General features: G+C 52.3%; 1 protein-coding gene across 45 annotated transcripts in view; it reads right to left on the reverse strand.

The window, feature by feature from the left end:
- Cacna1g (calcium channel, voltage-dependent, T type, alpha 1G subunit) overlaps positions 1-17,030 on the reverse strand; it is a 66,010-nt gene that overhangs the window by 30,730 nt on the left and 18,250 nt on the right. For 31 of the 45 annotated variants that reach the window (XR_879510.2, XR_003949260.1, XR_003949261.1 and 28 more), the window contains 5 exons: positions 4,907-5,058; positions 4,055-4,240; positions 3,845-3,959; positions 3,610-3,765; positions 589-657 (listed from right to left, as the gene is read on the reverse strand). Coding sequence is in view for 40 of the 45 variants with exons in the window: in NM_009783.3 (NP_033913.2) it covers positions 589-657; positions 3,610-3,765; positions 3,845-3,959; positions 4,055-4,240; positions 4,907-5,058 (678 nt within the window). In the remaining 5 variants the exon portion in view is untranslated. The remainder of the gene's footprint in view (positions 1-588; positions 658-3,609; positions 3,766-3,844; positions 3,960-4,054; positions 4,241-4,906; positions 5,059-17,030) is intronic. The other 14 variants (XR_388339.2, XR_388338.2, NM_001177890.1 and 11 more) reach the window with 1 other exon arrangement.

Consider the following 17,030-nt stretch of genomic DNA (forward strand, 5'->3'; position numbering starts at 1 on the left):
GTTTAATTCGAGGACTGGTGGTCAGACACTTAGAGGTGCACTTAAAAATCTTGGTTACATTATGGCAAGGAATATACACCCTCCTTACATCCTCCAAGGACTTGTACTGAGGTGAGGTGTCTGTGGGGTCTCCAGTGGGGGCGAAGGGCAATGAGCGAAGGGCAAAAGAGCAAGAGAGTAAGTGAGGGAGCATGTTCTATGACCACAGGTCTTCACTCTACTGAGGCAGAATATTTCAGACTCCAACGGGACCTAGATGCAGGCAGGCACACATGCGGTGCCCACAGACATGTGCACATAGAGGATTCTAAGTCCCTTCCTTCTCTGGCCCATCCACAGGCCCGGCAGAGATGGGAATGTGCCCTCTGTGGGTTGATGTGGCAGAGGCAAAGAGGGTCCTCCCTTCTGTGTCCTCAAGTGGGGGGGAAGGGACTTAAAATCAAAGCAAACCTCACGACACCAATGACCACCACGGCGGACCACAGGTTGCACAACAGCTGAGCATGAACACAGGAACACAGAGACACAGGGGCAGTGTGGAGGGGGCACTGGGCACAGGGGCATGCCGACTCGTGATCGCATACCTACCCCCTGGGAGTTGACAGGCAGCTGAATACAGCTTAACTGTCCACTCGTATCTTCCCGTTTGCCGATTTCCTACAGGGAGAGGGGGAGGCAGGGGAAGGCTGCTCTTCACAGGCTCTCACGCCTTCAAAGATCAGCAATGTCCCAAGAAGACCAAAAAAAGGAAATGAGAGACACGGGGTGGGGAGAGCGGGACAGGACAGCCTTCCAGAATTCAGCCTCGAGCCCCCAGGCCCGAATGAATCTGAAGGGTGAAAGCGAAGGCCACAAAGATGAGAGCGGGTCGGGGAGGATCGAGTCTTCCGGTAGTCCTTGTAAGAGTGGTCACTGTGCTTCTCTGTGGGACTAGGAATCACAACCATGGCCTTGACTGTGCCCAGCAAGTGTCCTACCATTGAATTCCATCCACAGCCCTTGCCTTTTTGAGACAGGGTCTTACTCCATGGCTCAGACTAGAATGGAACGCATGATTCTCTTGCCTCTGCCCTTTAAGCACTGGAGTTATAGGTGTGTGCCACCATACCCAGCCTTAAACCGCTTATGGCCAGAGCTCACTCCCTTGCAAAGTGGAAGATGGCATCGTTACAGGCATCTTCCAGGGCAGGCACCTGAGGTCAGAGAAGTTAATGCCACTGCCCCACACGGTGCAGAGTCAGTGACAGTGGGCTGTGCCCTACTTCTCCAGCTGAGAACGTAACCTCCCTTCTCTCTCTGCTCTGAGGCATTTGTGTGGGAATGGACAGCAAGGGTAAGGGATGGTAGAGAGGACAGCAAGGAGAAGTGGATAAAGGTGGGCACAGGGCCTTGATGAGGAATGAAGTCATGCCTCGTCATCAATTCTAATCCTCTCAGCCCAAGTCCTTTCAAGTCAGAGTGGATGCATAGGCCCAGAGTCAGATGCGATGTGACAAGCAGCAGTGGGAGCGCGGCCATGATGTTGTTTAGTATCAATTAATGGCTACACACAGGGCCTGCTGCTTCCTCATCTAATTAAGCGCACGGATGACAAATATACAGGAATTCAAGGCACTACCCCCTGGGAGTCAGGAAATCAACAGCCAAGCAGGTTCTGCCCTGAAACCACCCCCTACCCACTCTGGGTAGGAGGTTGAGGCCAGCAGGAGATCTATCCCTTGAGGTCTCCTGCTAGACTCCCTCAAAACAGGACAGCTACTTCTTCCAGTGAGGCAGGTCGTTCATAGATACAAAACAGTATTTCAGGCCATCACAACCCCCAAACCGGACCATGGGGTTTACTGAAACCCCACAGTGGTAAGGACAGGTGGCTAATGATACCCCACATGGGACAGTGGAGTTGGTCCAACCCCTCAGGACCACAGCTTCACCCCACCCATGGAGGAGGTCTAACCTCAAAATCCTTTCTCTATCGCACACCATACCTAAAGCAATCCGCCCCTTGAAGGGCACCAGGCCCTAGGTGACACTCTCCAGCAAGGACACTTACACTATAAAGGGTTAGGAAGGGATCTCCTGCAAGGCCCTTGTCAATCCTTCCCATGCTGGGAAAGCTCTCAGGCCCCCAGCAGGGCCAGGGTGACCAGGCCAGACGTCAGGGCCTGGCAGCTCTGTTCCCACACTCAGACATTGCTGCTGCCTAGCAACCAGGCCAGCTCAGCAGCACTCAATTTAACAAGGTGTTTGTGAAAGCCGGTTAGTGGCGAAGGGGCTCCCTACACTGGACACCCCTAGGTCCACCATGGTGGATAGAGAAGAGATTATAGGCTCAGGAGCTTTCTGCTTCCCTCGGGAACTTATTTATCGTTTATTTTTGCCTGAGAGTAAACTCGGCCGTCACCAGTTGCCTTTGGGAGAGCCTGAAGAGACCCCATCCCCACTCAACCCTCACTTCAGCAGGCAGCTGGCAGCTACCTGCCAATCATGAGGCTCTTGGGAAAATCCTCTGGCACCTCTCAACTCTTAGGGTCCAAGGAAAACCCCAAAAAGGTGTCCTATTGTAAGGTGAGTGCCATTGAGAGAGTCCCACCCATCCCTAAAGCCTCCCCCAGGCATGCACTTCAGGCTGTCATGGCTGCCACCCAGCAGGGAGGAAATGTGATAATGGATAACTATACAATTAAAATGGAAGCTGAGAGAGGCCAGTGCGGGGCATATTCTTCTGTAGCCACTAGTGCCCAACAACCCCCCCTCCCCCCTCAGCCCAACCCGGCCCAGGGGGAACAGCCCTCCCTTGCAAGGCTGGGAAAGAGTCGGAAAATAGATTTTTGTTTTTCCACCGTGTGCTGGGTATTTATAGACAAGGCCGCAGCGGGAGTTTCCATCCGGGTCACCTAGCGAGAACTGGACCAAGAGCTTCTCTGGGCCCAACCTGGTGCATTTCTAGGTTGGGTCAACCTGCCCTGTTTGAGATGCTGGGATGACGGGAGCTTGGGTGGGAAGGCAGGCAGAGCTGAAGGAGAAGGAGGTAGGATTTGGGGACAGAAAGTGTGCCCTGGCACAGCCGGGGCAGGATCAATGTAAATCAATATTAATTGATGACGCTGCCGGTGACGGAGGTGATGGAGTCTGGGCTGGAAATAGGACTCTCATCTCTGCCATGCTTGCAGCTAATTGGGCTCATTTCTCACCCTGGGCAGCTCAGCCCTGCCTGGGGCCCTGGTGGCATCTTCATCGGCTCAGCCTGCTCTCAGATGACTTGCGCACAAACCTCCCACACCCCTCAGCCCAGATGGGTCCTCCCCAGATGTCCCATAAAAACCCATGCTCTAGGGTCCAGCTACATAGGTCCTCAAATTTGACTTGCCTTTCTGGGAAAGGGCCCAGCTGACTGAAAGAGAATCTTATAAGTTGCCAACTTATAACCCATACAGCTTCCTCAGCCCGGATGGCAGGTTTTATGAGACGGAGCACCTCCCACCTGAGGCCCACCCTGGCTTCGTCCAGTGGTTACTGCCTACAAGATCTTTCAGGCCTCATAATCAGCAGTGGAGGGAAGAAGAAGCAGGCATCCCTCAGTAGGGTGAGATAGACAGGGCAGGGGGTTACCTCTGCCTGGAAACCCTCCACGAGAATGGCGACAAGCAGGTTAAAGAGCACGTAGTTGCCAAAAGTCATGAGGGCGATGAAGTAAAGAGCAGCCCAAGATGACGTGGAGGCCATGCCGTTGTAAAGGACTTTATTCCAGTCTTCCTGAGTCAGAATCTGCAGGCAGGGGACAGGAGTCAGGACTCGACTGGACACCCAACTTCCCCGACTCACCCCTGCCCTGTGACCCTCAAACCTGAAAGACAGTGACAATGGCCCAGAGCAGGGAGTCAAAATTCTTCCGGTCTGGCAACGTGTCCCCATCCCGTTCAGATGCGAACTTGCAACCAAAAAGGTGCATGCCCAGGATGCTGGAGATGCAGGGAGTCGCAGACAGGGTCAGGGTGGGTCCTGGGATCCTGCCCCTTGCCCCACCCCACCCCTGGCCAGCCTTGTGCTCGCTCACCTGAAGATGAAGATGAAGAGCATGAGCAGCATGCAGAAGGTGGCCACGTTGTCCATGGTCTTCATGAGCACCACGAGCTGCCGCTGCAGTGCCGGCAGGAAGCGAACTAGCTTCAGCACCCGCATCAGGCGGAAGGTCCGCAGCACCGACAGGCCACCTCCCTGCTGGCCCACAATCTCCCACACGCTGTGGGAGGCAGGCAGCCTGAGTCCCTGCGCCCGTTACCCCTGACTTCCCTTTCTGAGGACCCATTGGTGACATCTGAGACTCAGCTGCCCTGCCCTGCCCAGCTCAGAGAAGAGTCTGCACAGCCCTTCTGGCTTCAAGGGGGCTGAAAATCCCGGTGACAGACAGCTCCAGCTCTCTTGACCCTCCACTCCCCACCAGAGATCATCACATCCTGGCAGCAGGCAGTCCTCTCCCTAAATCCTGCCATAGCTAGAGCATCAAGTTATAGAATATTTGCTTTGTTCTCTTCTAATGAAATCTAAAGCCAATTCCAGAAACCAATAAAGGAGTTCTGGCCCTGGGCCGGGATGGGGGGGTGAGTGGGGGGGAGGGGATGGAATTCTTTCCAGGTTGTGGAAACCCTAAAGTAAGTTGCTGGGCGTCTGAGTCGGTTTCCAATCGCTTTGCAAGAGGGGAAGCTGTCTGTACCTCTTCCTCCGACTCCACTTGAGAGCCAGCTTTCCAACCCTCATCCACCCCAGGCCTGGGTAGGGTCGAGGACAAGAGAAAAAGCAGGCAGAAAAGGGGCACAGGCTCTAGGAGAGCAAGGTGAGGCCCAGAGAGAAGGTCAAAGCCATCCCTGCTGGCCCTCTTTCAGACAGAAGCAGAGAGGGGCAGTCATACCTGATGACCACAATGACGCCATCAAAGATGTTGTAGGGATTCTTAATGTAGCCGAAGGGACCGTAGACGAGCAGCTTCAGCAGCATCTCCAAGGCGAAGAGGCTGGTGAAGACGATGTTGCTGATTTCCAGGGCGTTGGTGAGCTCCTCGGGCTAAAGGGTAATCAGGTATGTAACAGCAGACTCACCCCCAAGCCCCACATCCCAGACATCCTGAACATGGGGCCCCAGGGAGAGGAGGTGCAGAAATGGCAACCTTAGGGAGTATCTAGGAAGAAAGGCATTCAAATACAGCCATCCTGGGAAAGGGACACATGGACCCCAAGGCTGGATCTCAGATCCCGAGACGATGGATTTCTTTAGGGGTGGCTGTGTAAATTCTGCTGTCTCTCCTGGGAGGTCTAAGACTTTCCAGTCCCTGTACTGAGGCCCAGGCCACCAAGCTAAATGACATCAGAGGGCTATAGCCAAAGCTCAACACACACACCCAGCCCTGTAGCTCCACATAGCCATACAGATCGCTCCACAGCTACTCCGTGTGCCTGACAGCCCACTTCAAACGTCAGAGGCTATGCGTGTTTCCTCGCAGACACACTGCAAGTGTGCGCACATATGGGCACATATGTGTTAATAAGCAGGAGGGCGGGCCCCAGAATGAGGATGCATCTGCAGCTTGTGCCTGATGGTATCTGAACTAATCCTCAGCCCGTCCTGTCACTCTGCCACTCTGTGACCTTCAGTAAGATTCCCAACTTCTCTGGCCAACTGTAAAACACCGGAGGTAATTCCTTTTATGTTCCTACCCAAGGTCTGGGATGGGAGCAGGGATGCATCCTAGCGAGGCCCTCGGAAGAACAGATGACAAAAGCCATCTCATCTGTCTGTTCCAGCTCACTAGTCTCCTTCCCTCCAGTACAAAGTGCCTGCTGTATGCCTAGCAATGTACCGGGCATTGAAAGAGCTGCAGAAACACGCCTCCCAAGAGCCCTGTGTCTAACTAGAAACAAGTTGTATACTTACTAAACAGCTGAATAACCACAAGGGACCTTAGAACCTGCCTTGGTGCCAAAATAAATGATCCAGACAGAAAATGTGGAAGTTCAGGACAAGAAGATGCGGGGGGTGGGGGTGGGGTGATGCTGAGAAGGGCTGGAGAGAGAGAGAGAGAGAGAGAGAGAGAGAGAGAGAGAGAGAGAGAGATCATTTGTAATGAACTCTGAAGGGTGAGTGGCTCTCCCAGGAGAGCCCTGGGGAGGGAGGGATGGATAAGAAAGAGGAGCTATGACTGTCTGGGGGAGAAGGGAGAGGTGTGTCCTGGCTGAGGGCTGGAGTGCAGGTAGGGATGTCATTAGCTCAATGGAGTCACTGCCCACCTGACAGGTGAACTAGAACCTGAAAGTCCAAGGTGCATAGTAGCTGCCCAAGAAGCTGAGTTAAAAGAAACAGTCAAATGAGGCTCTTGTTCCATCCGACAGACACCTCCTCCTGTTTACCCAGATGACTCGTCTGGCTGTCCAAGCGTGGAGCCAGGTCCTGGGAACAACCAAATGTATCCTAATGGCCCCGATCTGTGTGACCAGGCAGGGGTGGGGTGGGAAGGGGGGAGGTTAGAGAGCTGGAAGGAAAGGGCCTCTCCCTAGTGGGCTGGGAAACTGGGGTTGGGGTGGGGGGAGCACAGCAGATACACTCTCAGCTCGCAATGGGATTCTTCCTAAAGGCAGGTCTGGCTAAGCAGTTATTGGGGGAACTCTTTCAGCCCTCCACTGCTCTGGCAGATCTTAAGCAAGTATTTGATTCACAAGCTCTGAATGGAGGCACAAGAGGATGCTACTACCAGATCTAGTTAATAGGGCCACGCTGAGACAGGACCTTTAGCCCCTCCAGTATTGGCACAGTGCAGAAGGCAGGGAAAAGGCAGATAAAGCCCAAGGCTTAGACCTTCTCTGACCCTACTCTGCACTCCAAAATCCAGTTACCAAGGAGCCATTGTCAGTGAGCCTGCCTCACTTATGCAGCTCCCTTACCCAGCTTTCCACCCTGGGCTCTGAACACACTGCTACTGTGCCTCATAGGTCGCTGGCTCTTGGTAGACTTCTGACATTCAGCTAAAAACCTTCCTCTGCCTATGCTACAGAAAAAGCTAAGAGATACTAGGAATGTGCTCTAAGGCAGAGGGCAGGAAGAACCAGAGAAGGAGCCCAATTTCACATCACTGCAACCCCAATATCCCTTAGCAATGAGGATTGAGATCAAAGCCACTGAGACAGTAAGGAACCCGTGAATCCAGACATCTGATGGACAAAGCATGTGACACACCTCCTAGAGACTTGCGGACTTGTGTCTAAACGTAAGCCAACATGAGGTGCACTTACAACGGGTGGATTTTCTATCACAGCCAGTATACAAATTGGGTATCTCCAATTGAAAACCCCAAATCCAAAATCTGCAACTTTCTGAGTAGCAACGTGATGCTCAGAGTGGACATTCCTGCCTGACCCGTGTGATAGGTCATAGTCAAAACAAGTGTCCTAGGTAGGTAGGTGGTATACACCTTCAACCCCAGCAGAGGCAGGTAGATTCGAGGCCAGCCTAGTCTACATAGTCTGTTTCAGGCTAGCCAGGGCAAAACCCCTGTTACAAAAACAAAACCACAAAATGAGACAAAACCAAAGCACATATTACATAATTTCTGAACCAGGCAGTGTGTGTAAGGAGTACATATGAACCATCAATGAACCCTGCCTAAAGTATCTTATTATGTACATAGAAATACTCTCAAATCTAAAACATTTCTGGTCTCAAACATTTTAACTGAATAAAAGACAATTCAATCTGTATTTCAAACAATAAAGATAATTCAATTTGTAGTACTAAGAATCTAAATGCACAAACCTTTTGCAAGCAGCTGAAAGCATAGTACCTTTCAAGAGCTTTCTTGAGAATTAACAAAAACAAAAAACAAACAAACAAACAAAAAAAAACAAAACAGGGGAAGGTCTCCCTATGTATTCCAGGTTAGCCTTGAACTGACAAACCTGGTCCACCATGCCCTACTAGCACCACATCACTGATATAGATTTGCATCAACAGTGGTCCCTAACGGAACAGCTACTGTGAGTACAAAGGTTTCATTCAGCCGGAAGTAATCCTCAGAGTTCTAGTCAATCTGCATAGGCAATAGCCTAGGGGCACACACAAACGCAGCTTATCAGTATATAGCAAAGGGCTCAGGGAGAAGGCCAGTGCAGGGGACTCCTGGAGGGCTGTACCATTGATCTTCACCAGAGGGAGAGGCAGAAAAGGCTGAAGATCCCACCCCACTCTGCCCAGCAGCTTTGGAGAAGCTAGAGTGCCTGGTACAGTGGATTAAGCACTTGTCTCAGCCTTGCCACTCTCCTGCACACACATAAGGGATAGGCCTCTGCTTCTTCCAGAACCCAATATTCCATCCTCTGGCAATCCATGGAAGAAGAGGAAGAAGAGAGGAGGAGGAGGGGGAGGAGGAGGAGGAGGAGGAGGAGGAGGAGGAGAGGAAGAGAGAAGGGGGAGGAAAAGGAGGAAATGAAGAATTAGAAGAAGAGGAGGAGGAAGAGGAGGAGGAGGAGGAGGAAGAAGAAGAAGAAGAAGAAGAAGAAGAAGAAGAAGAAGAAGAAGAAGAAGAAGAAGAAGAAGAAGAAGAAGAAGAAGAAGAAGAAGAAGAAGAAGAAGACAATGACAAAGAAGAAGACGAAGATGAAGCAACAACTTCTTTTTCTTTTTTTCTCCAGAAAGCCAGATCTGTCCAAGTTACTAAATCAGAGGCTGGGAATGTTTTGCCAACATAGGACAACACATGGTCACTTTCTTAGTAACAAGGTTGCCCCAGGGACTGCAGCCGCAGTTCTGACCACGCAAACGGGCAGAGGTGGAGACATGTTCTGCTATAACCCAGCACTGTGCCAGTGGACTACAGACCTCCCAGAGTTCATTTCTTCTCTACTCAAAATCTCTCTACTCGGCTGAGCATGGTGGCGCACCCCTTTAATCCCAGCACTCGGGAGGCAGAGGCAGGTGGATTTCTGAGTTTGAGGCCAGCCTGGACTACAAAGTGAGTTCCAGGACTGCCAGGGCTATACAGAGAAACCCTATCTCAAAAAACAAAATCAAAACAAAACAAAACAAAACAAAACAAAACAAAACAAAACAAACAAAAAACCCTCTCTACTCAACCTTTGTTCAACCAAACAAGGGGTGGAGGGACAGGAGGTGGCCTGGAGAAACTGAGGCTTGGAGACATGTGGGAACTTGATGGAGGGGACAAGGCTTCTTTGGAGAAGGCTTTGAGTATACTTCTCATGATATCACTCCTGCTACACTCTGAGAGAGGGCCCACACAGAACACACACAGCCCCTGTGGCAGGGTTCCACATTCCAGACACATACCCCCTGTTCAAATCCCTGGCTTCAAATCCCTTCAAATCTTCAAATCTCTGGCTAGGCACTCACTGCCATTCCTATGCCATTCCATGTCAGAACCCAGTAGATATGTGTGAGGGCCTCTGCCCCTGAGACCCAGGCCTCTGCTCTGTGCTGCTGCTAGCTGTAGTCCTTCCTTCCTCATCTCCCAACCTGCCCTCCTCTTGACCATTACTTTGTAGCAACTATAACCCTAGGTCAGTTGCTTGCTACTATAACATCTCCCTTGACTGTGCTTTAAGTGCCCTCTGTAGACAGAACACTCTTGATACAAAAGTGGGACTCAACCCAAAGACAGTAGACTCTGAGTCTATCTGCCCGACTCTGTGTCTGTTTACCTATGTGACCTTGGGCACATCCCTCAGCAGCCTGGACCTCCTGGGACCTCTTGTGTCAGACAGAAAGCTACCCCCTTGTGATGAGACGACTCTACAGAACCAGTGAGTTCAAGCCCGTGAAGACTTGAAGCTCAGGACCAGGCTCAGGTGGCCCTGTGAGTGCAGAGAGCTCTCAAAAATGTGACAGGGCAGACCATCTGCAAGCTACATCTCAGTAGGAGAAAAAGCTAGGATCAACATGAAGCTTCAAGCCAGCTTTAGTCAATGGGCCAGCGCAGGCGGGGGCACTGGGGAAGAGTAGCCATGGAAAACACCCCCATCTGCATGCAGCAGTAGCACAAGGGGCAGAGGAAGGAGTGTGTGTGTCTCTGTGTGTGTGTGTGTGTGTGTGTGTGTCTGTGTGTTTGGGTGGGTGTGGGGATCATACTTGAGACCCCAAACCTAGTGAGTAAGATGACAAAGGATGAGGTTGTGAGACCCCCCCCCCCAGGGAGAGTGGCCTCCAGCCACAACCAAAGCTGGACCAGCCTTGGCCCACGACACTGCCATTGATGCTTCTGAAGGGAGGGAGGAGATGTGCAGGGCTGTGTATTAAGGAGATTAATCTGGCTGCAGGGGTGGCGGCATGCAGATGGCTTGGAGGGGAGATGAAGACCAATTAAGAGATACTGCAGCTGTCCCGGCAGGAGGCCCGGGAGCCGGTTCTGACAGACAGTGATGCGCTTTTCCAAGGGAAAGGTGGAGAAGCCAGAGCTAGAGCTAAGAGGAGGCTGGGTCGTGCCACTCCAGGCTTCCTGTGTCTCATGCCCGTCTTCTCAGCCCCTGGCAGCTCTACCAATGCTATAAGATTCCGCTCACCAATCTGGACTCCTCAGCTAACCTCAGCCCTGTGTTGGCTGTTCCCAACTTCCAGGAGCTGGGGTCTAGGCAGGCAGCAGGGATGGATGAGGGTGCCTGAGTTAGGCATTCTGGAGGGTGTGAGAAGCCAGGGAGACAGGAGAGTGGCAAGGAATTCTTGAGCAATCTCGCAGGCCGGCTGCATGCAGATTATGGTTTTGCCCCTCCCGTCTCAGCCTCTCTGGCAGCACCTCTCTGCACCCCTCACCCCCAGAGCCCCCACTGTACTTCCCCTGTGCCCCTTAAGTATCGATGGAGCCAGCAGCCAGCCTTATCCTCTCCCCAGGCTCTCCAGCTACTAGAAGTTTCCCAAGTGAATACAAGCCAGGTAGGCTTAGTCTTGCCAGTGTTGGCTCAGCTTCAAGACAGACAGCCCAGGCCCCTGCCACTTAAAATGCTGGAGCCTCGAGCCTGGCACGCTGGCCCATGCCTGTAATCTCAGTACTTAGGAAGCAGCGGGAGAAAGAGCTCAAGGTCACTGTGGCGACAGCTACATTTTCAGTTCTAGGCCAGTCCAGGCTACAAGGTAACCCATCTTTTACCAAAAGAAAGAAAGGAAAAAAAGGGGGGGAGGGGAGGATGGGAGGGCTGAGAATAGAGAGTGCTTGCCCAGCAGTGTGGAGCCTGGGTTTGATTCCCAGCATGTGACATTGGAGACAGACACTTGTAACCCCAGTCCTCAAGAGGCTGAGGCGGGAATACTGCCACAAATGTGAGGCCAGCCTGAGTTAGACAGTGAGTTTAGGCCAGCCTGGGCTACATAGTGAGAGACTCTCACCAAGAAGGGAAAAGGGATGGGAAGGAAGGAAGCAGGGGATGAGGGAGGGAGGGGGGCTCTTCTGTTCCTCATCTTCCTGGCCAACCTCTCACTGCTGAAGGCCACACTCACGCTATGGACTTCAGAAGACTCCTGCTGCGGAGGTCCCTGGTTTGGGTGAGTCCCCGTGTTCCGGGCTCTCTGCTGTCTCCTGAACCACAGAGTGGAGTTGTCAGAGACATGAACAAGGCTGTGCTGACCAAACAGTCCATGCCTGCTGGGCAGCCCCAGGGTTGTGCTATGCCTGAGTTTCCTGTTCCCACGCGGAGCTTCCTTTCTGTCCCAAACTTGGCCACCCTTCAGTTCCTTCCTCAGTCTGCACCTTCGTCTCCCTCCCTCCCCCACCTGCATTAGGATCCCCTGTATCAGTGGACCCCATCATTTCTCATAAGTCTCTCTCCTGCTCTGCCCACATACAGGAATGTGCACTCTGCACATTCACCTACAAGCCCTGGCCCCACCTCTCAAGGATCTTTCTAGTCCTTCTGGTAGTAATTGCCTTGGCCGCACTCAGCCAGGACTGGCCCCTCCTGCCCTGCACCTTCCTTGGCCTTAGGCAGCCATCTCCTGTCTCTCTAGGGGGCCCGCTCCATCAGTCTCCTTCCCCTCAGCCAGAGTTCATTCTAGGCCCATGCCCTCCCCTTCCCGTGCGCCTCCCACCATCACCTCACTCCCCACCCTCCAGCTGTCACCGGAGTGTAGAGGACACTAACCAAGCACCCTCCAACTCCCTGGCTCCTTGTTCAGACGGTCAGCGCCTGCCTGATATCCCTCTCCGCATGGCCCGCAGCCATCTCAAACTCAACACATCCAAAACAAACCCTTCACCTTCTCTTCGAATGTGCTCCTTCCCCCTCCCCCACTCCACCCGGCCTGGAGATTCTGTCTTGGAAACCTCAGAGTTATCTGGGAGGCATGCTTGCCTGCCATCCATCCCGACAGTCAGGTGCCAGGGCTGAAGACCTGGGCAGTAGGATTGCAGACCTGCCCACCTTTGTTCTCTTTCACCCAGGCCCTTGGCATGAGGCTCTCCTGGCCTGTCATCTGAGTGATAGAGAGAGCTCCCTTCTCCCCCCCCCCCAACAGGCCTGCACCTACTGGCAGCTCAGGCTTCCTTAGAGTCCTTGTGACATCCCTGTCACTCTCGCCTTGATCACCTTGTGCCTATATGCCACTCAGTACATTTCCAAGCTAGGCCAGCTGGATGGCCCCCCACATCCTGCCCCTTTCTGATACCACCTCCCTCACCTGTTGTGGAGGTGAGAGCTCCTCTCCTTGTCCCCTGGAGTTCAGCTCCTGGTATTAGGCATGAACTGACATTGAAACAGAACAAGGGCACACCCTGCCTGGGTGTTCTGGCTCTGTCCCACCCTCTGACATTCTAGAATTCTCCCAGTGGGTTGTGCCCAAGATGTGCACTCATGAGGAACTGGGGAGACCTAGAGCCAGGGGATCCCTGAGAGGACACAAGCTCCCCTCAGCCTTCTAGCTCCAGAATGGTCCTTTCTTACTTCCCTCATCCAAGACCCCTTGAAAATATGGGAGCAGTCAGCCATCAAAAAATTTTCACCCAACATCTTGCTAGGCTGACAGCCCTAGCTCACTATCTGGAGAGCAAAGGCCAGGCCCAATTAGAAGCCACCCATGAAGCTTTGCCCTCAAACGCCACATTTGGAATAACTATGTGGCATGTCTGTGTCTGAGGAGAGAGTGCTCCCCAGCTTTCAACAGAGCTGAAAAGGAGTGTGTGACCCCCTTCAAGAGTCCAGGAATGTCACATGTGGGTCCCACCCTCATCTCACCATCTCTTCCCTTACTGGGAGCCAACCTCCATCACTTATAAATAGAAACCTTCTCTGGACATACATCTTCAGTGACAAGATGGGTCCAGACACTGGTGACAAGCCAGATTGTTCCTATCCTGTCCTCTCTTGGCCTAAAAGGCCAACTATCCCAGACTTCTATTCTTCTTCAACTTCTCCAGCCCTATATGCTGCCATCTTGTTCTTTAAACAAAACATTAGCACCTGCTCTTACTGGGACTCATAACCAAGATGGAACAATTAGTCTGTGACTCCAAGACCGAAACTCATAGAGAAGCCCTAGGTGGGACAACAGGGCACAGGACCACTTCTTTTTAGAAAGATAAGAGTGGCCCCAGGTACATCTTGTCAAGGCCCTGCTCTCCCCCCCCCCCCCCCCACCGCCGAAGCCTGGGGTCATCTTTGTTCTGTCCTCTCCTGTTAGCTCCCTATTACGGAGTCTGACGATTCAGCCACCTGTGGGCTCGCCCCAGTCCCTTTCTCTCCAGGAATAAAAAAAAAAAAAAAAAAAAAAAAGCACGCAGCAACCCCTCCTGTCTTTTTCACTTTACTTCATCATGACTTCCGGGAATCTTTTGATGAAACACAAACCTGCTTTTAAAAAAATATCTTTGCTAAGAACATATCAGCATAAGCCAAACTCCTTCCCGTGCCTCACAGGATCTGGCCTGAGTTTTTCTCAACCTAACATCTTGTCACTTGTTCATCCAGCCCATATCTAGTGACTCGCTCATTCTGAATACCTGAATTTAGTGTCCCCGATGCAGCTTTCGATGACCAGCTCAGAGTCCATCCCTTCCCTACTCCACTTGGCTATGGTGGGAGCATTTACCCCGTGGAAACGGGCCAATTAGGTTGAGCTTGTTTGTTTCTATAGAGCCAGAGTTTGAACCTAGGATCTAGGGCATGCTAAGCAAGCACTCGACTCTGGAGTTATATTCTCAGCTCTCCTTTACTCAAAAAAAATTTTTTTTGAAGACTAGAGAGACATCTCAGCCGTTAAGAGCACTTACTGCTCTTGCAAAGGGACAGGTTTGGTTTCTAATCCCCACGTGGCAGCTCAGAATATTCTGTAACTCCAGTTTCAAGGGATCTTCTGACCCCCATGAGCTCTTCAACATACATACACAAATATCCACCCAATCACACACATATACAGAAAATAAAATAGCTAAATGTTTAATGTTGTTGTTGCTGTTGTTGTTGTTACAGAATCTCAGTAAATATAGTCCAGGCTGGTTTTGAACCTTCAATCTTTCTGCTTCAGCTGGGATGGCCAGCACCATTAGGCCTAGCTTATTTTGTTTTACTGAGGGCAACTTGTTAAACATTTATTAGCACCACTGTGCAAACCCAACTCTGACACAAAGGATATGAATGTAGGATGGATGGGTGGATAGATGGATGGACAGATGAGAGGATGGATAGATGGATGGATGAATAGGTAGTGGGAGGATGGATGGATGGATGAATAGGTAGTGGGAGAATGGATGGATGGATGGGGGTTTGGTGGGTGGGTGGGTGGGTGGAATAAAATGGAATGAATGGATGAGTGGGTGGATGGATGGATTGGTAGGTGGGAGGATGGATGGATGGATGGATGGATGGATGGATGAGTGAGTTAGTGGATGAATGGATGGATGGGCAGGTGGGAGGATGGATGGTTGGATGGATAGATGGATGGATTAGTGAGTTGGTAGATGGATGAATAGATAGAATGTAATAGGAGGGATGGACGGATAATTCACCATCTGTACTCTCCGAACCACCCCCCTGGTGGTGAGGACAGGGTCCTTTGCTCATCCTATAGTCACAATGTCATTTTCTTGCTCAGGGCCTCCTTTTGTGTCCTTGTCCCTCTCACTAATCTTTCCGGCTTTTGCACCAGTACTGCTGGCTAGTGGTTAAGGGCTAGGGGAATCAGAAGAAAATGGTGAGGTGAACATGGTCCCAGCCTTGAGGGTCTTGGGGTGTAACAAGATGAAGTTCCCTCACTGAGAGGTAGGTGGAGGGGAAACAACAACAAAACGTCTTCAGCAACAAAACTGAACAACAAGCAGGGGGAGCCAGGGGAGGGGAGGACTGGGACTGAACTCACACCTTCTCCAGGGCTCCCCAAGCTGATCAATACCGCAATTGATGGATACAATCACTTCATTAAGAGCCCCATGGGGAAAGTAGGAGCCTGGGGCCCAAGAGCCACCGCAGTAGCATCTGCAGAGCCTTCCTTCCAATCAGCCCCACTTCCCCTGCAGTCAGCTCCATCTGGGTCCTGAGCTCCCCCTCCCTGCCCCTGTCCTCCTTTGCATCTAGACCTCCGCCTCTGTCTTCAGTGTCCTTCCTCTCTGCCTTCCTGTCTCTCTCTCCTTCCACACCTGTCCCCGCCTTTTCTGTCCCCTTCTCCCTGGGTCTCAAGTTCGCCCTCTCTGCATCCTGCCCCGTTCCCGTGTCCCCTCTAAGCCCCTCTGCATCTCTCAGCCCTGCATCCATCTCCACCCTCCTACCCAGCACCCCCTTCAGCCTGCTCAGAGGCCCAGATGGCGGGACATTCATGCCACAGTGCCTGCAAGCACAGGACCATGGCAGCTTCTGGAGTTTTATGACACCCTCCCCATCCTCTGAGCTTGCCAGGCGGCAACCAGTCATCTGCCCAGCCTGCTGGGGACTCCCACTCACCCCCATGGGGCCTACATCAACCAGGTTCTAGGACAAACTTATCCCCTACAGCAGATGCTGCCAGCTTAGAATGAGGGCTTCCTATTACTGAGGGTTAAGGGGGAGCTAGGGTTGTCTCCTCTTTCCTCAGGAACGTGGCTAAGGAGATGCTGGAAGTACTTCAACTAATGGCTTTTCTTTCCTTTCCAAAGGGGCATCCTTCTTGACATCTAACTGAAAGCCCTCTTGCTGCAGCTTCATCTGCCTTCAGCCTGTCTGACTCAGCTTCTTCCCAGTGCAATCAAAGCCTCCACCAGCAGCATCTGGCCAGGCAGGGACTGTTGGATGCATCCCCCCAGGGGGAGGGGAGGGCATCAAAAATGTGTTCCCTTGGGAGAGAGGGACTTAAACAAAACTGGTGCTGAGTGAAACAGAGGAGGTGGCGGTTCAGGCTAGGGGATCCAAGGAGGTAGAGGTTAGGGGTTTTTATCTCTTGAGTCACAGAAGGGGGAAATGCTGTCCCCCACCCTCCCCCAGCCACCTGGCAGAGTAGAGCACCTCTCTGCGGGAGGCTGGCAGAGCTGGCGTGTGCATACATGCCCACGCCCCATTCGGCCCAGACACAACACGCCCACCCAGTGCCATGCATGGCCACCCGTTGGCACTGCAGCCAGTGTGTGATTCCACACACACCTCGCTGACACTGGGGAAGAACCGTGCAAGGCATAGCTGTTCCACAGTGGGTTATTCAAGCAAGAGAGAATGGAGCCAATGGATGTGAAAAATGAAGGGGTGTGCCTGGCCAGACAGGGCAGTTCAAGAAAGAGCCAGATATCTGCTCATGACATTTCCAGGGTAGAGTTCGGGGGGGGGGGGGGGCGGTGAGGGTACCAGGGTTCAAACCCCTCTGAAAAGTGAGCATTTTGCTGGCTTCACACCCTACCCCCACACCCGGCTCATCCCATACTGGTTGAGACACTCCTCCACTCCTGTGCGACTGTCACAAGCTCTCGATGCCTCTGTGTCAGCGTGGGGATCTGGCAGGAGGGCTGCACATGCTCACTTCAGAACCAGAAAAGGTGAGAGTCCGATGGTCAACTCCCTCCCTGCTACCTCAGGGTGGCAAGACTTCCCAGATAA

The sequence above is a fragment of the Mus musculus genome, chromosome 11 (assembly GCF_000001635.26).
Source record: "Mus musculus strain C57BL/6J chromosome 11, GRCm38.p6 C57BL/6J".
NCBI lineage: Eukaryota > Metazoa > Chordata > Mammalia > Rodentia > Muridae > Mus > Mus musculus.